This window comes from Myotis myotis, unplaced genomic scaffold (genome assembly GCF_014108235.1).
Source record: "Myotis myotis isolate mMyoMyo1 unplaced genomic scaffold, mMyoMyo1.p scaffold_m19_p_7, whole genome shotgun sequence".
Classification (NCBI taxonomy): domain Eukaryota; kingdom Metazoa; phylum Chordata; class Mammalia; order Chiroptera; family Vespertilionidae; genus Myotis; species Myotis myotis.
In genome coordinates this window covers 4,407,674-4,433,478 of record NW_023416379.1, presented here as the reverse complement: position 1 = coordinate 4,433,478, position 25,805 = coordinate 4,407,674, and the positions used below count along the sequence as shown (strand labels likewise).

At 55.1% G+C, this 25,805-nt stretch overlaps 1 protein-coding gene across 5 annotated transcripts in view; it reads left to right on the top strand.

Moving 5' to 3' along the window:
- SYTL3 (synaptotagmin like 3) overlaps positions 1–25,805 on the top strand; it is a 52,611-nt gene that overhangs the window by 11,853 nt on the left and 14,953 nt on the right. For 3 of the 5 annotated variants that reach the window (XM_036316509.1, XM_036316508.1, XM_036316512.1), the window contains exons 2-8: positions 459–1,038; positions 2,783–3,001; positions 9,193–9,257; positions 16,728–16,779; positions 17,982–18,054; positions 20,092–20,170; positions 24,375–24,499. In XM_036316509.1, the coding sequence (XP_036172402.1) occupies positions 929–1,038; positions 2,783–3,001; positions 9,193–9,257; positions 16,728–16,779; positions 17,982–18,054; positions 20,092–20,170; positions 24,375–24,499 (723 nt within the window). In that variant the 5' untranslated portion in view covers positions 459–928. The remainder of the gene's footprint in view (positions 1–458; positions 1,039–2,782; positions 3,002–9,192; positions 9,258–16,727; positions 16,780–17,981; positions 18,055–20,091; positions 20,171–24,374; positions 24,500–25,805) is intronic. The other 2 variants (XM_036316510.1, XM_036316511.1) reach the window with 2 other exon arrangements.

The window sequence follows — 25,805 nt, the reverse complement described above, 5'->3', positions numbered from 1 at the left end:
AGGAACAATGTAGGCAGAGCCTTTCGACTGGCAGTAGCAGAAACAGGACCCCATCGTGGGCAGCTGGTGAAACCACTGAGGCCCATGCATGATGGATGGGTTGAGGCTGTGGTGACATCTCTTCAGGCCTCCCTAACTGGTTACTCTTTTTTGAGTTCTGAAGTTAATTGTAAAAATAACAGCTGGCATCGAGGACATTCTCTGCTAAAATGTTTTCAATGGGGAGGTTGGTATTAAACACAGACCTTTCGCACCTCTAATCGCAGAAGAGGCGGAAGTCAGACTAGAAAGAGTCAAGTTTGGGAACTGGAGGCCTTTGGAAACACGAGACCAACTTAGTAAAATTTAAAACCTTCCGACATCACCAGGGCAGACAACGCAAAGGGCTCCCCGTGTGTGGAGGCGAGGCTGCAGGGATGCAGGCCGGGCGCCCTGACCTGCTTTTATTCTCTCCCCAGGCGCTGAGCCAGCTGGCTTTCCGCTGTCCTTCCTGGCGACCGGCAGATGTTTGAAGGGGACAGTTTGCCTCTGAGTCACTGACCGTCTCCCTGCTGCTATTTAAACCCCTCAGATTGGAGATAGGCCTGCTCCGCCGGAGTTATCTGGGTGCTGGGCCCGTGCCTCGCGTAGAGCCTGCTGGCAAGACCTCAGAGGAAGACACGCTCTTGCCTTGGACGGACGCCAGAGGCTGCGGCCGGTGAGAGCAGAGCGCCCGCCCGGTGGCCGGTGGCCGGTGGCCGGTGGCCGGGGCGAGCTCCGAGCGCTCTGTCCGGGAGTGCGGCAGGGAGAGAGGAGAAGCAGAACCACACGGGGAACAGGGCGGGAGCGCTTTCGGGAACCGGGGCTGCTGGACGCGGCCCCTCCGCGCTGCACGACGGGCGCTGGGCCATGGAGTGAAACGTCACCCCGTCCCAGAAGCGACAGCGAAATGGCCCAAGAAGTCAGTCTGGACTCCCTGCAGGAGCTGGAGCAGGAGGCGGTCCTCCGGGTGCTGCACCGGGACCGGGCGGTGCAGAGCATCGAGGAGGAGCGGGTCCGGTAGGTGCCCCTGGATGGGGGGGCCGTTGGGGTGGTGGCTTTTCCTGCTGGGAGCTGCCCCCGGGACATGGCATATGGCTCCTCGCTGCCTGCAGCCTCTGGTCTGACAAGCGCCCCTGGGCAGGGGGGCGGGCAGGGGGCAGGAGGCGGGATCACCTTTACTTAAGCTGCTTTTGTTACTCACTCAATGGTGCCTTTTTGGGGACACATTTGCCTACTTTGCAGGAATAACTCTAGGGAAGCTGACAGGCTTCCAGCACCCCTGGGGGCAAGCCCCCTGGTTAAAGGTTTTCCTAAATTATTTTCCGTGGCACCTGAAGGCACAGCAAATCTGCTGGAATCCATTCCTGCCTTTTTTTCTTTCTTTTCTTCTTCTTCTTCTTTTTTTTTCTCACTTTGGCTGTGAGGAAAGGAGGAGGATGTGGAACCCAAACCTGCTTGGCCTGTTCCCGCCCGTGGGCACGTCTTTCCTCCGTCTTTGTGCCGGGATCCGGTCCATCCTTGCTGTTTCAAGGGACCTGGCATATATGGCATACTGTTCTTAATATGTTTGCTCACCTTCTTGGCACTATGTGTTTTGGCTGGAGATCCAGATCTTTGTACAGCTGTTTGCCGTCAGCTAACATTTACTGAAGCAGAACTGGGTGTTTCAGAGCAGTGTCCATGTCAGCTGTCCAGCCCCCCCTTCGAGTGGGTCGGGAGGCCAACTGGACGCCGATGCTGTGTCTGTCCGCGTCTGTGGGGACGTGAGGTCCAGGAGAGCAGGGAAGGGCGGGGCTGTGGGCCGGGCTGGGCTCTCAGGGTTTGCCAAGGAGAACACCCGCCCAGAGCACACCTGCGGGCACCGCGTGCCTGAGGGAGGAGGGAGACTTCCCGGACACCTGGAAGGTGCTATGCGCTTTGCCTATCCCCACCTGCTCTCCCCAGACTCTCTAAACGGACTCACTTCCTTCCGCTAAGAAATGCAGCAGGCTGAGCATGGGGTGAAAGATCTCTCCGTGATTAGACCAGCGGTCGCCAGCCTTTCAGGGCTCACGGACCACTGGTTGGCGACCCCTGATGAGGAGTGTCGCTTTGGGTATCAGTGAAGAACGTGTACCTGGGGCCAGGTACCTGAGGCTGCCGATTCTGGGGAAAGCCTGAAAGTGGGGTGTAAGCGTGTGCTTGGAATTGGCTTCTCTCTTCTAAAAGCAGGTCACAGGGATATTTCAGAAAGAGTGTCCTGGGGTCCAGCGAGATAGCCCTTTGCCCTGGGCCTGCTGCCTAGGGGCTTGGCCACCGGGAATGGGCAGTGTCCGAGCAGAGCATCCGTTAAGCCATCTCAGCGGACGGATGGCAGTCGCAGGCGTGCCTGTTGCGTTACAGAGCTTCCGTGCCTTGCACATAGATTGTCATCCTCTGCGTGTTGTTTTTCCTCTCCTCTCTGTTCCTGCCTATCATTTTAATGCCCTTTGGGCATGAAAGGATAAACCCAGAGCAATGAGCAGCTCGCTCCTCTGTGCCAGGCCTCTCCCTGATGCTTTGCCCTTCACCCTCCCAGCAGCCCTGGGGTAAGGTTTCCCCTTCCCTGTTTCACAGCTGAGAACCCCCTGAGCCTCGGAATGGGCCATGGAGGGGCCCAGGGCGTGGGTGGCAAGCCCCTTGTCCCTTGCCGCGGGGGTGCTGTCGGGGCCCTGCCCGCGGGGAGGGTGTCTGGCCTCTGCCGTCCGCTCTGTGGGATCTGATGGAACTCTCTGGGCCACAGGAAGCTGAAGGCGCACCTGCAGCATCTCCGGTGGAAAGGCGGGAAGAGCCCAGGCCAGGGGCACCAGGAGAAGGCGTGTGCCCACTGCCGGCGGGCGCTGGGGCTGCTGCTGGACCGGGGCGCCGTGTGCCAGGGCTGCAGCCACTGCGTGTGCTCCAGGTGCCGCGTGTTCCTGAGCAGGACCCGCCTCTGGAGGTGCACCGTGTGCTACGAGGGCAGGTGAGGATGAGGGAGTCCTGGGCGGTGGCCCGAGACAAGCCTCAAGTGCAGTGGGCAAATGTTTGCAGAGCGAACTTCTGAGACTTGGAGGTCACCGTAACTCAAAATCCATTGGATTTCCCTGGCGGGTGGCTTGGTTCATTGGAGTGTTGTCCCGTGCACTGAAGGGCTGTGGGTTCGAATCCCTGTCAGGGCACATACCGAGGATGCAAACTTGATCCCCAGTTGGGGCTCGTAAGGAGGCAACCCATCCATGTTTCTCTCCCTCTTCTCTCTCTCTCATCACTAAAAATGTATCTTCTGGTGAGGATTAAAAAAAAAAAAGAAACGGGCATGCTTTCCATTCGTGATAGACTGAATCTAATGTATTTTAATCTTTTGGTGGTGTGAGGTTTTAAGCATTTTTTTTATCATGGAATTGGTATTTTTGAACTGTCCATTTTGAAAATGGTAAACATGTTGGGCTTGGGCTCCCACTGTTCCTAGCAAGAATGGGTTGTTTGTGGGTCTTTGCACCCCCACGGGAGTGTTTCTGGAGGCTGGGGGACAGCGTGTACCAGGCCACCACAGGCCTTGTGGGGAGGCCTTGTGGGGAGGGAGTGGTCTGCCCTGAGCCCGGGGTGGAGCCAGCGGCCCGGAGACGGACCAGTTCTCGCTCCGCAGTCGCCAGCTGCGGGTCGCTCAGTGTGAATGCAGCGGCCGGATTCCCGCTCCCCTAACTCAGGAGGGCTGCTTTTTGGGCGCCCTGGCACGAATCTCCCTAAATTTCCAGTCCCTTCGCAAGGCCTGATGCATTTCAGTCGCTCACCCAGAGAAAAGTGCAGCCATCCCACCCGATGTCTGTGGTCCTGAGCGGCCTACCTTCCGTCTCTAGCACCGACTCCTACCAGACCCACCTCCTCGCATCTCAGGTCTCCCGGGTTCGTGGGAGCCAAGCCCTCGGGCTTTCCTCGCTTGAGAGGAAGAAGCAGAATCACTGCGGCCGCCGGCCACACCTGTGCTCGCTCGTGCAGGCCTGGGCCCTCAGGAGGGTAGGTGGCAATTCATTCCAAAAATGCCTCGAGAGATCAAACGCTCTTCCTCCGTTTTAATCAGCCACAGACATTGAGGTCTAACGATAAACACGGCGTGGTAAGGCATTGCGTTCTTCAGCAATTTTCTCCTAAAAGTGAACTAGAAGCAAAAAGTCAAAACGGGGGGACGGGGCTGAGCGGCCGCCCAGACGCTGGCCGTGTTGAAATCTCGGCCCCAGCGTCGGGCCCTGGTGTTGAAACTCTGCCCTCTAAGGATGCTAAGTGTGATTTCTGTAACCCCAGCTTCCTTCTTTTGAAATAAAGATGTTTTCCAAAACACCTAAGATAATTGCATTGCCCTGTGTGAACCGACACAGGTCCCGTACGGGAGAGCTAACTCATTTCTAACATCTGTCCCCCCCGCCCCTTTCTCTTTGCTTCTTCAAAACCCTCTGCTCTTGCTCTGGTTGGTCCACTCTGGGCTGCTGTCCTCTCTCTCTCTCTCTCTCTCTTTTTTTAATCCTCACCTGAGGCTATGCTTTTCAATAAGAGAGAGAGGAAGGGAGAGGAAGAGAAAAAGAGAAGCATCGATGTGAGAGAGAAACATCGATCAGTTGCCACAACCCGCAACCCGGGTACGAGCCCTGACTGGGAATCAAACCCTCAGCCCTTTGGTGCACGGGATGGCCCTCTAACCACTAGACAACACCGGCCAGGGCATGGCCCCGCAAAGAGAAGGCCTGGTAGCCCTTTAGAACATTTGACATTCGTAACTGAATGGGGGCCTGGAGGCGGGTTTGAGCCCCGTCTGTCTCCGTGTCTGCTTCTTCCTCGGCCTGAGTCCTGCTCCCCGAGAACCAGGGGGTCTGTGGGCACCGCACGAGGGGCATCGCGTTTTAAAACCAAGGAAGGAGAAGCTCTGGGACCTCAATTACAAAGAAGCAGCAGCAAACCCAGCTCGCAGGTGCTGCAGCCAGTGCAGGCGAGGGCCGGCCTGGCCAGGGGCGTCCGGGGGGCAGCGAGGACCCCGCCTTCAGGGCAGGTGTCCTCAGGGGACCGCAGAGCAGCCCTGGCTGCAGCGCTGCCGGGAGAGGCCAGGATGAGAGGGACGGACACAGTCGGGAGAGGAGACACACGGGAGTGACAAGGACCGCCCACCACTGCGAGGGCGGGCGAAGCGCTCCTTGTCCTTGGCGCTGACTGTCGGTCTTAAACCTGGAGGCGGCCTCCTGGGGCAGCCACTGCTGTGATCCTGTGTTCCAGGTGAGGACACAGGGGCTTGGAGACACCAGATAGTTGGCCCATGGCCATGAGGTCAGAAAGACTGGGACCCGGTCTCCCCGTCCCATCTCCTCTTGCCTCCGCCCTCTCCTGTCTGCTGGGAGCTCCCCCGTGAGGACAGAGTCTTCAGAGCCGCCCAGAGAGCTGGGCTCGGGGACATATGGGCTTTGCCGGAGGAAAACCAGGAGAAGGGGGCTGTGGGGCCAGGCGGACTCGGGAGGGGAGATAAGGTAACAGGCCACGTGGAAGTCCTGGTAGTGAAACCAGACTCGAGGCGATGAGGCTGGTGGCGGTGGAGATGACAGATAGCCCGGCCGGTGTGGCTCAGTGGTTGAGCATCGACCTATGAACCAGGAGGTGATGGTTCGAGTCCCAGTCAGGGCACAGGCGGGCTCCATCCTCAGTAGGGGGCGCGCAGGAGGCAGCCACTCGATGATCCTCTCTTATCATTGCTGTTTCTGTCTCTCCCTCTCCTCCTCTCTAACATCAATAAAAACATTAAAAAGAGAGAGCCCCTGACTAGTTTGGCTCAGTGGATAGAGTGTCGGCCTGCGGACTCAAGGGTCCCGGGTTCGATTCCAGTCAAGGGCATGTACCTTGGTGGCGGGCACATCCCCAGTGGGGAGTGTGCAGGAGGCAGCCTATCGATGTTTCTCTCTCATCGATGTTTCTAACTCTCTATCTCTCTCCCTTCCTCTCTGTAAAAAATCCATAAAATATATTTAAAAAAAAATAAGAGAGAGAGAGAATGTGACAGACAGTTCAACAAAGGGGTGGTGGAAATGAGTTATGGGGGATAAAAGCGGGAACCACACCGCCATGGCCAGCAGGCTGCGACAGCCCGAGACCTTGTTTCGCTGGCCTTGAATGCCCAATACTTATCATCTCCATGTGGAAACGGTGCGTGGGCTCTCCGATTGGCCACAGCGCCCACCCCTCCCTGCAGCCTCACACCCAGCCCGCTCTCCTCACTTCCAGCTGCTGCCGGGGGCCGAGTGTGTGAGCGGCCGGCACGTCCGAGGGCACGATGCACGGGAGACCTCAGGCCGCTGTCTCAGGCTCCCCCGGTGCAGGTCCCACCCGATCCCTCCGGTTCCCGGGAGCCCCTGCCCACGTGGGATGTCATTCACTCCCCAACCCACACGCACTTCCTGGCCCCGCCGCGGGCCTCCATCATGCTTGGGGCTGTGACTATCGCCTCTCCGAGGCCAAGTGGGGGAGAGTTATCAATGCTTCGCACGAAGTGGTGGTGGCAGCCTGATGCAGTCGTTTCTTTATCTTCATCTCGACTCCGCTCCCGGTTACCTAGGATTTAATCGCCGCGATCAGTCTGTTTTCCTGTGAGAACGTTGAAATCAGATCGACTGGGCTGGTGCAGAAACCTCACTTGTGCTTTGTTAGTAAAAGCCATCTTAGACGCAAGAAGTGAAACGATTTTCGCGGAAAGCACGCGGGACCACGTTAGCTGGGACTCGCCCAGCAGCTGGACAGGCTGGTGAAGCAGTTGGTTGAGCTCAGGTTCACAGGGAACTCCTTCCCTGGGAGTTTGGCAGCTTGTCGGTCTGAGGAGCCAGGGGCTGGAGGCTGCTTTGCCATCAGGGCGCTGGGGGGAGCGCAGGCCACGCGGGAATGTGCTGCTTTAGCCGCTTGAGGAACCTGACTGCACAGGGCAGCTCCCACCTCTGCCCGTTGAGTGGAGCCACCCAGGGTCATCACGCTGACGTTTCTGGAGCAGGAAGTAGGGACAGTGTCGCCTCCTTCCGCTGTGACTGACCGGCCCCCTGCCGGCTGGCAGTGACGAGGTCAGACCGCGCTGCCGGGGAGCGCCTGTGCTGGAATTAGCAGAGCGCTTTCCAGCAGCTGCTTCGCAGGGCTCATGCAGTGACAGCGACCGCAGAGCTCCGGGCCCCCCAGGAGTTGATGAGGGTCGTCTACGCACCGGCGCTCGTGGTCATAATCACAGTGACCTGAATGCAGTTAGTGGAAAGGCCAGACCCCGAAAGAACTCAGGTCTCCTGGCCCTCTGTCTTCCAGTCCCCCCACCCCCCACCCTGCCACCCTAGATCTTACTTAAACTTTGCATACTTATTGATTGATTTGAGAAATTTTAAGGAAGCAAGTCATGGTTCTGTTCAAGAAACATAAAGGCGTTAGCCCGTTGCTAAGCTCAGAAACTGTTCCGAGAAGCTTCGTAGACACATTCTGGTCCGCCATCTGGGATGAGTAGGGAGTCCTCCTTCGGTTCCTGCGACGCGGGCTTTCCCGTGGGGCCCTGACCAGGACAGAGACGCAGGGCTGCTCACCTCGGTCTCAGGCCGTGAGTAGCAGCATTTATAAGCCTTACCCTAAGGAACCCACTTGTGTTCATATATGGCTAAAAAGAACCGAATGAGAACTACCTTCAGTAAGTGCTTTACAGAAGGGAATTGGCCGCGAGTCGAAGCTTCCATGTTTCTTACGTAAGCAAGGAATTGGCGGGGTTTGTGGCACATTATTTTAAGGGTATGAGCAATTTACAACTTCTGTGCATTGCCTCTCTACATCCTCAGAGGATGTGAACAGTTCTACCCGTCTGGGGCTCTGAGAGGTCGAAGGTGGTTTCCCCAGAAATTTGGAAACTGTCAAGAGTAAAACACGCTTGGGGCGTGAGTTCCAGGCAGTGAGCACAGGAGCGGCTCCCCGTGCGCGTCTCCCTGTGGCCGAGACGGGGAGCTGCAGCCCAGGGAGCACTGCAGGCCAGCTGGCCAAGGAGCCACTGCCCGGGCTCAGGTGCTCCGCCGGCCCCCAGGCCCCCAGCCGCCATCGAAGCACAGTGACCCCACGTCCCAGACTGCGGGGCCTGCGGGGCCTTCTCTGTTGGCTCTTGGTAAATGTTGTGGTAACTCAGGTTCACCCTAAATGAGGTGAAGTGACCCCTGGATGATCTTCCTCCCAGCGAAGAGGCCGCATGGAATGCTTTTCCTAGCGTATCCTCATGCCGTTGCTTCCTGCCATAAACGCGATACATTCTCTCCTTTTCCCCTCCCCTCCCCTCCCCTCCCCTCCCCTCCCCTCCCCTCCCCTCCCCTCCCCTCCCCTCCCCGCCACTCCCCTCCCCTCCCCTCCTCCCCTCCCCTCCCCTCCCCTCCCCTCCCCTCCCCTCCCCTCCCCTCCCCTCCTCTCTTCTCCTCCTGCCCTTCTTCTCCTCTCCTTCCCTCCATCCCTCTCTCCCTTCCTTCCTTCCTCACCCAAGGATATTTTTCCCATTGCTTTTTAGAGAGAGTGGAACAGAGGGAAGGAGATGGAGGAGGAGAGAAATATCGATGTGAGAGAGACACATAGATTGGTTGCCTCTCACATGCACCCCAACGGGGGACCATGAATCAAACCTGCAACCCAGGCACGTGCCCTTGACCAGGAATCAAACCTGTGACCCTTCGGCGTGCACGCCAATGTTCTAACCACCAAACAATACTGGCCAAGGCTCCTTGATTTTTTAAAAATTATTTTGGAGCAACGTTGGTCAATATATTACTAGTATATAAATTTCAGGTGTACAGCTTTATAATACAACATCTGTATACTCGATCAACCAAATTGATTATTTTGATGACAATTTTGTTTCCCCTTGTACATTTATTCAGAAAACGCGAAGTACTTACCGTGTGTTGGGCCCATGAACAGGTTGAGGTATATGTGTTACATGTACATATTACACAGACGGTAAAACACGCCCACGCAGAGACCCCACCCTGCTGCCACTGGTCACATGCTGAGCTCTCTGGGAGAGCGGCAGGGTCAGGGGCTGGGCCGCACGTCTGAACCCCGAGGTCCTTGGCCAGACTGATACTGTGTGACACCCCCACCTCCCTGTGAGGGGCCACTTCCCAGCCGACGCTCCTTCTGCTTGCTTTTCAGAAACGTGAGGATAAAATCCGGAGAATGGTTCTTTGAGGAACGGGCCAAGAAATTTCCAACTGAAGGTAAATGCGCTCAAAATCTTTACTAAATTAAAAATGATAAATTCCTTGTTTTAAAATATGGGGTTTAAAGCTTTTGAATGGAAACAACTCCACAGGGCGAGGTGACAGCATCACCCCCGTCCTCCTGGTGCTCCTGTTGGCGGTTTCCTGCCTCTGCCCTGCCCCCCCCCCCCATGTGCCCACCTTGGGTCGCGGTGTTTGCCTCACTACCCTGTGTCCCCGAAGTCTCCCCGACGCCCAGCTCCTGGGAGCCAGGTCTCCCTCCTCCGCACGTGTCCCCCAGAATCGCTGGGAGAGCCTTTGATCGGGTCCATATGTGCGCACTTTTCTCGCTCTCCACACGCAGAACCTGTCCCGTTAGCCCCTCGCAGCCCGAGCACAAGACCTCGTTCAGGATACAAAACCTTGACCGACACGATTGCGTGAATCACTGAAGAGCACGGCATGGGTGGGGCTAGAACTGAGCAGACGCTGATGTGATGAAGTCACCTGTCACGACCATGGGGGTGGAGGGAGGGAGTAGTTGGTCTGTGTCTTGTAGACCAGGCATGTCTTATAAAACAGTCGCAAAGTCGACGTGACGGTGTGATCAGCAGCTGGGGCCCGAACCCGTGGTGAGAACTGGCAGTGCCGTGGTTACGGAGGCGCCATGCCGGAGGGTGGCAGCGGGGCAGAGAAGGGAGTACCTACGGGGGCCCGCGGGCCCCGGCATCGCCCCCCTGCGCCTTGCTGAGCGATGGCGCCCCCCCCCCCCCCAGGCGCTGTGTCACAGCGGAGCCTGCACTGGCCCAGTGGGAACGGGGTGCTGGAAACACTTTTTCTTTTTCCTGGAAAAGTGATGGTTTGAGGTGGAGAAATAAGCTACTTGTTTCCCTGCGTGACGTTCTCCCCTGGGCTCCACTCCCGACTCTTCTTATCAAGACCCAAGGGTGCTTCCGCCGAGCGTGTTAGGATCGGGCGGGGGGACACCTCCAACGGGAGCTCGAGGAGCCGACGCGGCCAGTGTGAGTCCCGCTAGCCCAGGGTTCTCAACCCTTTCCCGCTGCCTCCTCTCTCCTGGCCCCACGCCTTGTCAACACTTTCCTTTAACTGCTCCCAGGCCCGGGGCCTGTGGCCCCAGATGTCCTGCCGGCCTGTTTACGGGCGGAGGCCGGGGGGCGAGGCACACACCATGTGACGGCTGCGGTGTCCCTCCTCGAGTTCTGGCCTTGAACGCGGGCGCTCGCCCCACCCGGAGCGCCACCGCAGAGCAGGGGCAGCTGGACAGCCGTGCATCTGCCCGGCAGCTCGTGCTGTGGTTGTAGAGGTGTGAACGCGGCCCTGCTCAGCCCCCGCGCCCTCGGCAGAGGCAGAAAGCGAGGTGCCGGTTTACACCACGAAGGGCGTCAGACCCGGGCTCCCTTCTGTGCGCCCCTTGCCTTTGGCCGGGAGCACGCGGCGGCTTCAGCAGCTTTATTCTTTCTCACGCCTGGCTCCAGCGGAAGGCTCGCCTGGGCTGCAGGGCAGCTTTCTCGGGGCTCAGGCACGCACCTGCCGGCCAGTGCTGCTGGCAGGCGCCGGGCTCCTCCCGCCGGGACCCCTCCACAGGGTTGCCGACCCCCCACGGCCAGGCGCCGGCTTCCAGCTGGTGATCCTAGAGCAGCCGTGGGCTGTCAGCCATGGGCAAACTACGGCCCGCGGGCCGGATCCGGCCCGTTTGAAAGGAATAAAACTAAACAAAAAAAAAAAGACCATACCCTTTTATGTAATGATGTTTACTTTGAACTTATATTAGTTCACACAAACACTCCATCCATGCTTTTGTTCCGGCCCTCCGGTCCAGTTTAAGAACCCATTGTGGCCCTCGAGTCAAAAAGTTTGCCCACCCCTGGCCTAGAGAGACGAAGACAGAGCACCGCGGCACCTTAACAATGGTTTTTAATGTGGTGGAACACATGCAACATTCAACGTAGCATTTTAACCATGGTTAGGTGTACGGTTCAGTGACATTAAGTGCAGTCACACTGCTGTGCAACCATCACCGCCATCCGTCTCCAGAACTTTCCATCCTCCCACACCGACACTCTCGTGCCCATTAAGCAGTAACTCCTGTCCCCCAGCCCCTCCCCAAACCCCTGGAACCTCTCTCCTACTGTGTCTGTCTCTGTCGACATGGCTTGGCCTCAGAGCTCACCCCGTTATTGCTGCCCCATCCCAAGGTTGCACAGGCCAGCTCTCTGCAGGGCGGGAGGCAAGAATCACCACGTGAGACTATCTGCAGGTCTCCATCTTGCTTTATAATTTAATTTAGCGTAAGCATGTCCCTGTGCTACCAAGACTTCTCCCAACGTATGTTGACGGCCGGGATGCGCTCCCACGTGTTCAGCCGGCCCCTCTGGTCAGCGAGCGGCCGTACTTGGACTTTCACGTCACAGATGACTCTGTGGTGGACGTCGGCGTCTCTGTCTGTGTCCGTCGGTGGCGTCTCAGAAGAATGACTGGGTGAAAGGCTTTGATGTTTTCCAAGTTCCTCTCTGGGCAGCGTGTGCCCGGGCACCCCCTGGCAGGGCGCGTGAGCCGCCCCCTTAAGTCCTGTCCCTTGAGACACGATTTCAAATTACATTTGTGATTTTGTTCTGAATGTAAAGGTAATATGGATTCATTTTAAAAATGGAAAAATGGAGAAAAGCGTAAACAGTAACATTGAAAATACAGTGACTTCACCCGGAGAATTATTGTTGACATTTTGGTAGATATCATTTCTGTTCTTTGGTGAATATACGCATCTACATTGGTGAGTATGTATGTACATTTTTAGGTAAAAATGATGAATAGAGGAAATTTTATATGAGCCAAACTAATATATCTTTGGGATCAAATTATCCATACAGACGTATTCTGATATCTCTCCACATAATATCATCATCACTGTTGTTGGATAGCTAGGGAATTTCCAGTTCTGCTGTCACATTTTTGGGAGTTTGTCATATTATTAAAGTCATAGTAAAGTGCAGTGAACACCCCTGGAGAGCGGTCTTTGGCACATCTCTGGAGAGTTCTAGAAACAGAAGGAAAGAAAGTGTTAGGAACACCACCTCAGAACACGTGCACCTCTGTCACCAGCAGGAATTACCCTTAAAAGCAAACAACTCTGTCAACACAGTGAAACCACTCCGGTGGCCCCCATGCTCCCCTGTTATTTCAGTTGGAATCACCTAATTATTGGATGGGCCATTTCCGCTGCTTTGACTCTCGGTAGATGTTGAGGCTCTCAGACCTTTTCAGCCGTGTATGCTGTACTGCGCACCTTTGTTGACATGCAGAAGTTTTTCTTGTTTGTGTTCCATTCCACCTGTTCCTGTAGAAGTTCTTTCTTTGCTTTTATGCGTAGAGACTTCTTCCTGGTCCTGTCATCGATACGGTAGCCACGCTTCTCTCCTAATTGTTATGAGCTCGTTTACATTTAAGTCTTCACCAGGCATCAGGGGCCTGATCTAATTTTTTCTGCCCATCACCAGTGTTCCCAGTAGTGTTTCCCAGTAGCCCCTTTCCCGCTGGTTTACAACCCAGGGCGAGTCATCGGCACAGCTGAGCCCTGAGTTCCCGGGGTCTCGGTCCCATGGACACCACACTAATGCTGCCCTCGCCGCCTGCAACTCTTGGTCCTCTGTCCTAACCAGGTTTTCAGTTCTTGGCGGGCAGGAGCTGTGAGCAAATGTACATGAATGGAAAAGTAAGGATAGGTTGTTTGGAGGTAAAATGTGTTGCTCTGTGTGGTAGCTTCCATTGTCAGAATTAGCACCTAGTAGGCACCTAAAACTGAAAAGTCGGATTTCTTTTCTTTTTTGGCACCCAGAAACCTAGAGCCAAATTTAAAGTCCAGTTGGACTAATTCCATCATCATGCCGTACGCTTTTACTTACCTCTATTTTAATGATCTAATTGGATATGTGCCATTTACAATAATTGCTCCAAAAATGTCCTTGAAAGTAGGGAAGGTATAAGCAATAATCCAAAGAAGAAGAATGAGGTGAACTGTGGCAGCTTGTTATGCTAATTCTCCAACCATTAAAAAGATTCGGAAACAGGAAAACTGAGCCCCAATTCCTTATTTTGCAGGGAGATGGTACATCGAGCATTTAAACATTCTCCTTTCCTTCATTTCTTTTCTGATTGTAGACTGTTTTTCCCCTCTAAGGTTTTATAAGTCAACATTTAGTGTTGTCTTTAAACAGTTCCTTACATGCCGTCATCGTCGTGGTTTCTCTGTGGTGCGTGAAAAGGTGGGAACGTAGGTGCTGGCCTGCACCCTGCTATTGTGCCCTCTGCCCCTCCACCCCTCCGCCGCCAGGCACCTGGCAATCTGCACAGAAGGTGTTTCCTGGGGCTTCTGAGACCCTGGCTCCGGGATCAGCTCTGAACTATTTTCACCTCAAAGTTCCTGACTCGGTGGGACCAGGTGGGGCCCAAGAGTGTGTATTTCCCAAGTTCCCAAGTAATTGTTTTCACGCACTTCAAGTTTGAGAGCCACCGGGAAAGTAGCAAAGCTAATGCGCAGGTACGATGGTCATTTTCTAGATCACTGGTACCCAGAAACCTGCAACAAGACATTTATTCTAATCCCCTTGGTACTTGCTAAGCATATAGAGATAGTGCCCTCTTCTGGCTCCGTGCTGTAAATGCGTATATTTTACAGCCATGACGTTTTTATTGCTTAATATTTGAGCTTTAAAGCAGAAAAATGGCAATATTGCCCCACTGGCGTGGCTCAGTGGTTGAGCATCGACCTATGAACCAGGAGGTCGCGGTGCGATTCCCGGTCAGGGCACATGCCCGGGTTGCAGGTGTCAGCAGGCACAGATGAGAGAGACTTTCTGCCAACAGGACTGTCCACCTCTCACTGACGCTCGCGCTGTGGGAAGGCATCGGCTGTGAGTCATGGCTGTGCGCTCTCCTTTAACAAAAAGAGAACATTTAGTGCTTTTTAAGGAAATGGTGTGTAAGAAACATCTGAGGAATAGATGAGAAAGAAACTGAAAATAAATGGCAAATCAGACAGAGCTCCTGGGCAGGCTTCTGAAATTCAGCACCAGGTTCCGATTCTGCAGGGCGGGGCCTGGGGCTCTGCATTGCCGGGGAGCGCCCCCAGGAGCTGGGGAGACCCATGGCCCACACCTGGGGAAGCAGGGACACGGCACACTAGGACCCGTCAGCCCAAACGGGCCCTCTGCCTGCTGTGTGTCCTGGGAGCTAAGCTAAAAATGAGTTTCACATTTTTAAATGGTCAAAAAGTCAAAAGAATATTCGTGACATAGGAAGTACGTGAAACTCAGTTTCAATGTCCAGTTTTGTCAGATCCCAGACACACCACTCTTTCATATTGTCTGACTGCTGTCACAGGGCAGTTAAGTACTTGGAACAGAGACCCTACATGGCAAGGAACCTAAAATGTTTACTAGTTGACCTTTACAGAAGGGTGCACCCACCCTAGCCGGGGTGCTAAGTGGTAGAGCGTCGGCCTGCAGACTGAAGGGTCCGGGGTTTAATACTGGTCAATGGCACATGCCCGGGTTGTGGGCTCAATCCCCAGTAGAGGGTGTGCAGGAGGCAGCCGATCAATGATTCTCTCTCATCATTGATGTTTCTATCTCTCTTTCCCTTTCCCTTCCTCTCTGAAAAATCAATAAAAGTATTTTTTATTAAAAAAAATAAAAATACATTTAAAAAAGAAAAAAGAAAGCTTGCACCCAACTCATACATAGGCCAAGGGTGCAATAGCCAGCAGGGGGCAGCAGAGAGCTGTTTCCAGGCCAGTGTTGACCTCAGGTTGGGTAATTAGAAATGTGGCAGAGGGAGAGGAAGCTATGATATGGGCCTGCGGTAGAAATGCCTGGGCAATTAACACGAGGTGAAGTGGGGGTAGGTAGGAGTGAGCAGGCAAGGCCCGGGGTAAGGAGGGCAGTCAGAAGCGATTCTGTTGCTGGAGCAGAAAGACAAGGCCTGCAGGGTGTCGGCAAGCAGGCCGAGAGGTGAGGCCAGGCGGGTGCGGAGGCCCAGGACTGCTGTGCAGGGCTTGGCCTTCAGGAGGAGGCAATAGGGAGCCACTGAGGGGCGTTAGGTGGTAGAGTGATAGCATCGCATCTGGGAGGACGGACTGTAACTCTGGTGGCTGTGCCCCTGGGATGCTGTTGCAACAAACAATCCAGGGTCCAGAGGATGAGGCAGAGCAGCCGCAGTGCAGGTGACACAGCCCGACCGCGGGAGGGCTCCGCGCTGTGCCTGGGATCCGGGGCGTTGCTGTTTCTCTCCCTCTTGCCCATTCGCTCTCTGCTGTCACAGCCGCTGTGACGCCTCCGGCCCTGGCCGGGACCTTTCCTCTTGGTGGCTCCTGCGGATGTGGCCTCGCCATTGCAGGCTGGCCTTGCTAGCTCGTTTCTGTCTCAGGGCGTGTGTCTTCATGGGGGAGGGCGCGCAGACTTCTGTTAGAATCTGGTGAGCACCATGAACCCCCGGGAAAAGTGCGCGGGCAGGGGGTCTGCATCTGAGATGCTGGCAGGGCCTGCACCTCCCTGAGGCCCGCCCAGTGGAGGACCCAGCCCAGGGCTGCACAGTTCAGGCTCGGCTGGGGGTCAGGGGGCAGCTGACTGAATGTCAGATGCTGTCTGCCCCCCTCCCAAAGGCCTCCCTGCCCACCCTGCTTCTCTCTCCACCTGCCCTTCCTGCTGTCTTACGGAGAGGATTTGAATACTTGCAGTTCTTTGGAACGCTCAGGACGGGAGCTGCACGGACTCCTGGACGGCAGGCGGTGGCTCTGCTGGTGTCAGGCTGCCTCCCGGCCTCCCCCCATTCACTGGGCCAGGAAACACTGTGTTCACAGAACTCTGACCACATGAAGCTCTATCTTGGGGTCTTAATACTTCATAAATCCCCTTTCCTTGAAACAAAAAGAGCTCTGTGTTCTTGTTTAGGAAATTATTAGCCTCTATAGCTAGAAATAAGGAGATTACATTTTTTAAAAGATTAATTTAAGCTTCGCAACAAGGAACATTTAAAGGGAATATAGTCATTCAATTATAAAATATTTCCAGAGAGCAAAATAGAAGCTTGGAAGCCTGAACTATTTTTCAAATTCTCCAGATTTAGAAAATCGAATCCAATATCAACTTTTAATAAAAGCAGCCATTCCCAGCAATTATTATGGTCTCTTTGTGTGTGTGTGTGAGTGTGTGTGTGTAACAATAGCTTTACTGGAATATATGTTAGATAGCATAAATTTCACCTCTTTTAAGTGCATAATCTAATGATTTTAAAGTAAATTTATAGTTATGCAGCTATCACCACAATCTAATTTTAGAACATTGCTATCCCTCCAAATCTTACATTTTCATTGTAAGACGTGACATTAGAAAAATGGTCACTTTATTACTTCTTGCATTTGCATCATCTGAGTTATAACCTTACTAACACCGACCTTTGCTGGTATCTCTCCAGGCAGGCGCGAGACCGCCGGGGCTAAGCTCCTGCAATCTTATCAGAGACTGAGGTGAGTGTCGGAGACAGACAGGCCGCCCTGGAACACAGACCCGCTAGGAGCTGAGGTCTCTGCACTTTCAGAGGTCACTGCTTTGGAATGTAACTTTTTTTTTTTTTAAATGATAAAGTACCTGGAAAAGATTCAGAGATACTGCCAGATTCTTATGAAAAGCCTTCTAGACACTAGCATGGTGTTTTCTCACCAAATGTTCTGTTTTGTTTCTTAAATTCTCCTGAAATGTCCTAAGGAAACAAAGTATTATTTTTGATGGCACGGTCAATGAAAGTCTAAACCGAGTCTTTGTTCGGAATCATTCATGCCGCCAATATCTTCGAATAAACATTGGTGGACATGAATAATGGCCTGAGTGAGGTGAACTTCTTTTTACAGAAAATATATTTTATTGATTTCAGAGAGGAAGGGAGAGGAAGAGATAGAAACATCAATGTTGAAAGAGAATCATTGATCATCTGCCTCTTGCACGCCCCCTACTGGGGATCAAAGCCTGCAACCCGGGCATGTGCCCTGACCAGGAGTCAAACTGTGACCTCCTGGTTCGTAGGTCCATACTCAACCATTGAGCCATACCAGCCAGGCAGATGTTAACTTCTTTACACAAAATTCTGAACAGCGGCAGTCTGGATGCCGGCAGGCGCACGCCTGGTTCCCCGGCACCCACCGAAGTGTCGCTGGAAGCTCCCACCAGCAGCTGTGTTTTGGCCACGATGAGATTTTCCAATCTCAGGACTTTTTTGCTTGTCACTCCCCCATTTCCCCCCCAACCCCAATGCTTGTCGCACAAGTTTCTGATTTTTCTCGTGGTGGATTTTTACATCCATGACATTTCTGGTGCTTCTACCCGTGTGGTTTCCAGAGGGACCATGCCATAGGGAACACGCATGTGGCTTCTGGATTCAGAGCCACCAGGCCGCCCGCCGGCCCTGAGCTCCCAGCTGCTGCAGGTCGCGCAGGTGACGAGCACGCAGACGCTGGTCTGCGCCTGCTGTTCCCACGTTCAGACCCCAGACTTCATGCCCTGCGCCCAGCAGCACATCCAAGTGGGGGTCGGCTAAACTCGAGGAAGTTAAAAACACACACAAAAGCCCCAAAGATAGAGAACGCCAGTTATAGGAGGAGGAGGAATCTTGTGTTTGTAAGACTAGTTCTTGCATCATTTATAACCCATTTCTTATCCCTGTATTTTTCCTCAGCAGCAAAATTTCCGTGGTTCCTCCCACCCCACCTCCGCTCAGTGAGAGCTGGTGCAGTGGCAGCCCTGGCAGGGTAATGGGTCTGCTCTGTGGGCTCCCCGGGGAGGAGGGCGGGGGACACAGAGGGAGAGAGGGGGCTGGGAGGATGGGTGGAGAACCCCAGGGCAGAGGGAGGCAGCTGTGGCTGGAATGGTCATGAATGAGGCCGATAATGGAGGGTTGATTGGGGGTCGGGAAGTGCTTGGCTCTGCCCAGTGTCATGCCACCACCAGGCTTTGGGGACCCCGGACCATCTGCATTAACAACCGACTCATCTGCTTCTACCCCACATCCTCACCTTCACCTCACACCCTCTCCTATACCCCATGTCCTCACCTGCACCCCACACCCTCACCCACCCCACGTCCTCACCTGCAACCCTGTCCCCATCTCTTTCCTTTTGTCTTTTCGTGGCCTCTCTCCCCTCACTGTGCTCGGTCCCATGGGTGTGGGGTCTGCGGAGGCTCAGTGTGTCTGAGGGTCTCCGGGGTCGAAGGGGAAATGCAGGTTGATTCACAGGAATGAGAGAGTGGGTGCCTCTAGAAATGTGTGTGTGTGTCTTCTGATTGTTGGCAGGTGCTAACGTAGACCAGGGCCCTTTCTGTCCAAAGAAATGAACCCTGTGATTTTGAGGGAGTTCCCTGGGTTCCCCCCTGAAAGGTGGAAGTAATGATACTCATCTGACTTGCCTCCATGACCGGTGTGAGAAATTAATGAAATCATGCCTATGCCGTACTTGGAAACTAACGTGCCATGGAGATGTATGGTCTTGATTATTTTCATTATTATTATCCTGTGAATGCAAGGGAGTAACTATATCTACATATAGAAGGATACACACTCTGGGGAGAGAAAATATGCACATTCTTTCATTTCAAACCGAGATGCTGGAATGACCTTCAAAATCCTGCTCTACTTTCTCCTTGCGATTTTAAATTCTCCAAAGATCTTTGAACAGCACTGCGCTCAGGACATATTTCCTGGATGGATGGGTGGATGGATGGATGGATGGATGGATGCATGGATGGATGCATGGGTGTATGGACGGATGGATGGATGCATGGATGGATGAGGGACAGATGTGTGCATGGGTGGATGGATGAATGGGTGTATGGACAGATGGGTGGATGGATGGATGGATGGATGGATGGTTAGATGGATGCATGGATGCATAGATGGATGGATATATGCATGGATGGATGGATGTATAGATGGACGGATGTATGTATGTATGCATGGATAGATGGATGGATGGATGGATGGATGGATGGATGGATGGATGGATGGACAGATGGATGCATGGACGGATAGATGGATAGACAGATGGATGCATGGATAGATAGATGGGTAGACAGATGGATGCATGGACGGACAGATGGATAGACAGATGGATGCATGGACAGATAGATGGATAGACAGATGGATGCATGGACGGATAGATGGGTAGACAGATGGATGCATGGACGGATAGATGAATGAAACTTGCAGAGGGAAGTGATCTCTTTTCTGTTGTTTTCTCTTCCTTTTTCTTTTTCTCTCTTTAGTTTTTGGAGGCAGAATTAACCCTTGGCTTCAGGCTGGTCACCTTGTGCCTGCTCCACTGTCAGCCCCTATGACACATGCGTTCTGCCCGGGTTGGCATCCCCTCTGCGCGGAGTGGGGATGAGATTAAAGGAGCAGGTTACTTGGGTACAATCTTTAAGCCAATGAAATGTCAGGCAGTATTTCGTAGAGGTCATTGTTGCCTTGTCAACAACCCCTTGATCATGCTCCTTCCTTTAATGTGGTGTCAAAACTCAGAGAGAAGCTGAGTAAAGAGGATACCTGTCCCTCAGGAGGACAGTGCCCTCTCCACTCCAGACATTTATGCACCCACTCCCACACCCGCACCCACCGAGCACCCACACCTGCATGCACCAGGCACCCACTCCCGCACCCACCGAGCACCCACACCCACTGAGCACCCACAGCACACACCTGCCGGCGTTTGGGGGTTGGCAGCCGGGAGGCTGCTGGGGCCGTACAGGTCTTCAAACATAACTCACTATCTCTCCTTCTGTGTCTGTTTTAGTTACAGGAACTTGGTCAGTTTAAAGGATTTAATAAGTCCGTGGAAAATTTGTTTCTGTCTGTTACCACCCACATGAAAAGTAAGTGGATGCCTCTTTCCATGTTCTTCCCAGCATTACCCGCGCCCCCAAGGCCCAGGCTGAGGCTGGACAGGGCCCCTCTCCCTGCCTCTGGCTTCTGGGGAAAGCCAGGGCCCCTGGTCCTGCACCCTCCACCCCCAGAGCAGGCCTCTGGGTCCCTGGGGAAGAGGACCCTCTAGTTTGCCAGAGGCCCCCCTTCTCCCATCCCGGGCAGACCTGCCCAGCAGCGCCCGGGGCCAAGGAGCTAGCTGGTGGAATGGGGATGAGGTTAAAGGTGCAGGTTACTTGGGTCCAGCCTTTAAGCCAATGATAAGCTGGTACTCATCCTCGCTCCTGCCAAGGACCAACACGAAAACAGAGAGAGAGGGTCCAGTGCGCCCGGAACCAGAGCCCCTCAGGCGGGCGGGGCCCTGGCCTGCCTTTGCCTGCAGTGCTTGTCTGGCCTCCTGTTCTCCTGGGTAAATTCATGTTCTTCGATTAGCAGTCATCATGCTCCCTGCAAGGACCCCGCCTGCTGCGTGGAAGTTTTGTTCTTCCAATGTTTTTTCTGCCCAGACATTTCTTCCTGTTTATCTTAAAATTCATCCAAGAGCAGGCCGGGTCTCGGCCTCCCGAGGTGCCCGGGGCGGGCCAGGCGCCCGGGGGAGGCTCCTGGGGCTGGGGCCCCAGTCCATTCTCTCTCTGCTGCCTGGCCCGCCCCGCGCCCTCTCTCTGCAGCGCATGTGCTGGTCTCCGTGTGGTACCTGGCCCGAGACAAGCTTATCGTTTTAATTATTCCTCTGTATTTCCCATGAGCCCCGCTGAGCTGTAGCCCAAAGACAATCAAGCAAAAGCCGCTTTCAGATCCGCACAGAAGTGACTGTGTCATGTGACAGTCTGTGCCCCTCCGCTCAGAAGGGGGAGCAGCCGAATTTCATGGCCTTTTGCTAATAGAGCTTGGAGGTTTCAAAACACCCTGCCACTCAGCCAGGCTCTGGGGTGCCAGAGGGGCTCCCCTCCCAAAAATACTGACGCAGCGGACTTCTCTGCTTTCTTTCTTTTTTTTTTTTTAGTATATTTTTATTGATTTCAGAGAGGAAGGGAGAGGGAGAGAGAGATAGAAACATCAATGATGGAAGAGAATCATTGATCGGCTGCCTCCTGCACACCCCCTACTGGGGATTGAGCCCCAAACCTGGGCATGTGTCCTGACCAGGAATCAGACAGTGACCTCCTGGTTCACAGGTTGATACCCAACCACTGAGCCACACTGGCTGGGCTCTGCAGTCTTCTTAGATGCACAGCCTCTCCCCAAATCCTGTGGCTTATGTGACTCCACCCCCACTGCCACTCTGGACACCCCTCAGTGTTGATTCGGACTCTGCTGCCCCTCAGCCTGACCCCCGGAGAGACAGGATCACAAATCGTCTTGTCCAGCCACATGGCCCTCCACGCGGGGACCACATGCGGGCGCCATGGGCGGGCTCACGCCCCACAGCTGCCCGATCACGTGTCACATGTTTGAGACTTGCCAGTTTAGTGCCCATGTTGCCAGGTCATTGTTATAGGGCAGCAGACCCAGGTGGACGCTAGAGCAACCCCTGGGGGACTCAAGCAGCTCCGGTCTCTGCCCCGGGACATGGACTGAAACCCCCAACCCGCACCCCCTCCCCCTGTCCAGGTGCCGCTGCTCACAGGACCCCGAGCCCTCACCCTGAGGCAGGGACACAACACCCAAACACCCAGCTTCCTGAGCCCCTGGGGATGCCTGTCCGCCAAGCCCCTTCCCTGTCCTTCTGCTGGGCCCACAGGACGGCCCAGGGCACACACTCTCTGCACTGGCTCAGCGGGGCTGGGGGTCAGGGAGCACCTGGCGGCTTTGGTGTTTCTCCCGCTTTGGGCTATGCGGCCCGAACCTTTCTCAATCCTCGTGGCTGCCTGCTTCCTACAGAAGTGCCTAGGGAGGGCAGCCTGTTCTGGGGGCGCAGGGGCCTGGGAGCAGGGGTGGTGGGGTGGGGTGGTGGCCTGAAGTTGCAGTTCCAAAATGACAGCCTCTGGCGGCTGCTGCTGCCCAGTGACTCCCGCCCCACCAGCAGGAAGAAATGAGTCACTCCGCCTGCTCTATGGTCACTGCCCTTCTGGGGACCTCAGCCAGCTCCTCGGAGCCGGAGGGGGACAGGGACCTCAGCCAGCTCCTCGGAGCCGGAGGGGGACAGGGACCTCAGCCAGCTCCTCGGAGCTGGAGCGGGACAGGGACCTCAGCCAGCTCCTCGGAGGGGGAGGGGGTCGTAGGCTTCTCGCTCAGGACCACCTGGGCTCCTGTTCCTCTCCTTTGTACCCCATCAGAAGCCTGTGAGAACCTGACTTGCTTCAGAAGGGCCCCATCCCCCACACGGTCCCCCCTCCCCACCCCCCTCTCCTCCATCTGTGAACATCAATAGACCAGAGGAAGGAACGGGTTTTGGGGTGAGTGCTAAATGCACGGCTCGGGGACATCTCCTGGCCGCTCACACCCCGTGAATCCAGGCCGGGGTCTGGCCGCATGAGGCGTCCTGTGCCACTAACTTGGGGGGCCTGTGGGTGCCGGGACCTTTCCAGCTGCCGGTGTAGAAAGATGCCCGGAGTGCCCGGATGGCCGACTTGAGAGCCGTGTGGATGGCGTTGCTCTCAGAGTGAACAGGCTCCACACACCTGGTGGGAAGGTGGGCACCGGGCTGGGGGCAGGTGGGGTACCCGCTAACACAGCGATTGTGCCCCCCCCCCCCCCGTGTGCCCGCAACAAAGATTGCAACCTGACTCCAGTCAGGGGCACTGACCTCGTTCCCCTTAGATTGTCAAATCAAGAAAAATGACAACAGCCAACACAACTATAGCCATCCAGTGTGACTGGATCAAAATGATAGCTTTTTTGTCAGATCGGCCAAAAATGTATATTTTTTGGTGTACTGCAGAGTTTTAGTAATTGATTTATGTGTGTCATGAGACATCGCTGCTCTAGAGAAAAGAGACGGGCCTCGGGCAGTGCGTGCGGGACCCCAATAAATAGCCAGGAATAAGGACGCACAGGGCGTCCTCGGGAGGGGTCAGAAGACGAGAGGGGTCGTGGGCTGTGCTGTCCAGTGCGGTAGCCGCGGCCGCGGCCACAGGTGGCTCGCGAAATGTGGTGCCTGAATTAAGAGTAAAAACACACCGGATTCTGGAAACTAAGTATTCAAAACTTAGTTTATAATTTCATTAGTAAGTTTAATATCAATTATATATGTGAGCAATGTGTGGGTATATTATAGTATTAAATTATTTTCCTTTGTTTTTTAAAGATATATATTTATTGATTTCAGAGAGGAAGAGAGAGGGAGAGAGAGATAGAGACATCAATGATGAGAGAGAATCATTGATTGGCTGCCTCCTGCACGCCCCCCACTGGGGACCGAGCCCATACCCCCCAACCCCAGCATGTGCACCTGACTGGAATCGAACCTGGGCCCCTTCAGTCCATATCCACTGAGCCAGACTGGCTAGGGTACCTTTTCCTTTTTAAAATGTGGCCAACATGGACATTTGAGGTGACACGAGCCATAATGGGCCACTGCTCTAAAGACAGCCTCCAGGTCGTCCTTTGAGAGCGGCTGGGATCTGGGGAGGAGCAGGGGTTCGGGGGGAGGGGGCTCGTTTGCGGTGTCCTCTCCCGGCTGGGACTCATCCTTCTCCCACACAGACCACGGTTACCTTGCAAACCACCATGTAAAGCCGTCTTTTCCGGTTTTGCTTATTGAAATAGTGTCAAGGACGCCTCTCTTCAAAAAGGACTCACTTGTAGCTGGTTATAAAGTCTTGGGGAGGACCCCCTAAAACACTGCTGTCGGCTGGGCTGTCGTCTGTGCGTTTGGACAGTCCGACACCTGGCGTGTGGCCCGGAGGCAGACCTTCCTGTAACTCCCGCCCTGACGGCGGCCCTCGGCCCACAGAGGGGGGTCAGGCGGTCGCCCCTTAGGGCTCCCGTCCTCTGGCCCGAGCCAGCACGCAGTGTCTGGAGATCCCCGTTTGTCTGAGCTCCCCCTACCCCCAGGGCCCGGAGCTGGGTGCTGGGCACACGCCACCCCTGCCCCTCCATTAACCCGCTCTCCTGGCACCGAGGGCCCTCCCCTCCTGTGTGGTTGAGAGAGTCCCCTCGAGGGCCCCTCGGGTCTGCGTGCCTGCCGGCCACCTCCTGTCTCTTGTTCTCTAGAACTCTCCAAGTCCCAGAACGACATGACCTCGGACAAGCAGCTCCTCAGCACGGGCCCCAGGCCGGGCGCCAGCCGGACGGAGCGGCGGAGCCAGAGTGACACGGCCATCAACGCCACCACCAGGGTACGGCCCTCCTCCAGGGACCCCTTTTCCCTTCTGACAGAGCACGGAGCGGTCTGCAGACATAAGCACAGGCGCCTCTGGGTGGGGGCTGGGCCACAGGAAGGTCCAAATTCAGGTCAGAACAGGGAAGGGCTCAGCCTCGTTCCCAGCGCCTGGGGTTCCCGGAGGCCCTCCCGGCTGCCCAGCATCGCAGCTCCCAGAGGCGGAGCCAGGAGCACAGCAGCTGCGTAGGTTCTGAGTCCCAGCTCCTAACGCCTTCAGTGTGCGCCCTGTGAGGTCTGTGTTCTCACTGACCCATCATGGATGAGGACCCGGGCAGGGAGACGCCGGGGGTGTAGGGTGGTGGGAAGGGCAGGGCCGGGTAGAGCCGGCCGCAGGGGCCACGCCTGCACATCTGCCGGGAGGGGCACAGCACCTCGAGGGCCTGCATGCTTCCCAGTCCTGACGTCACTGCCGCGGGGTGGCATCCCCGGCATCCCCACGCGTAGCCTGGGCTTTTGGATGCTGATAGAACCCGCACTCTCGGCATCCTCCCCGCTTCCTGTGCCCGGAACAGCCTGTGGGCCATCAGGAGGCTGTCAGGTGGGAGGCGGGAGGAGGCAGAGGAGGGCATGGCTGCGAGCTCCCGCTGTGTGGACGCTGTCCTGCAAGTGAGTGTCCGCGCCGCTGCTGCACTCTGGACATGCTGACAGCTTCCTGCAGGCCTGCTCTGTCCCCACCTCCCTTGAGTGAGGGTCTGGCTGGTTTTCTGTTTGTTTATTTAATCTTCACCCAAGGGTACTTTTTCCATTGGTGTGCTGTTTTCTTGTTTGTTTGTTTGTTTTTAGAGAGGGAAGGGAGGAGAGGGGGAGAGAGAGAAACATCGATGTGAGAGACACATCGATTGGTTACCTCCCGGAAGCACCCCGACCAGGGACGCAACCGAGGTACATGCCCGTGACTGGGAATCAAACCCTCGACCCTGCACTCCATGTGCCGATGCTCTAACTATTGAACCAAACCGGCCAGGGTGAGGGCACGGGTGTTTTAGAGGACAACTTAGCCAGTGTTTATAAAGTACGTGCCAATCATGGCATGACCTATAAACGCTAAATAATTACCGGGTTAAACTATAAAGAGTACAACCTCACATAGGACACTTGTCAGACGGCAGTTACACACGCCCTGGCTGGGGAGCTCGCGGAAGTTATGCCCACATTTTGTCGCAACACAGCGCCGTGCCCCCTGGGTGAGGGCTGTCGGCGCCCACGGTGCAGGCGGCCACAGCGAGGCACAGACACCGTCGCCGCTTTTCTCAAGGCCACAT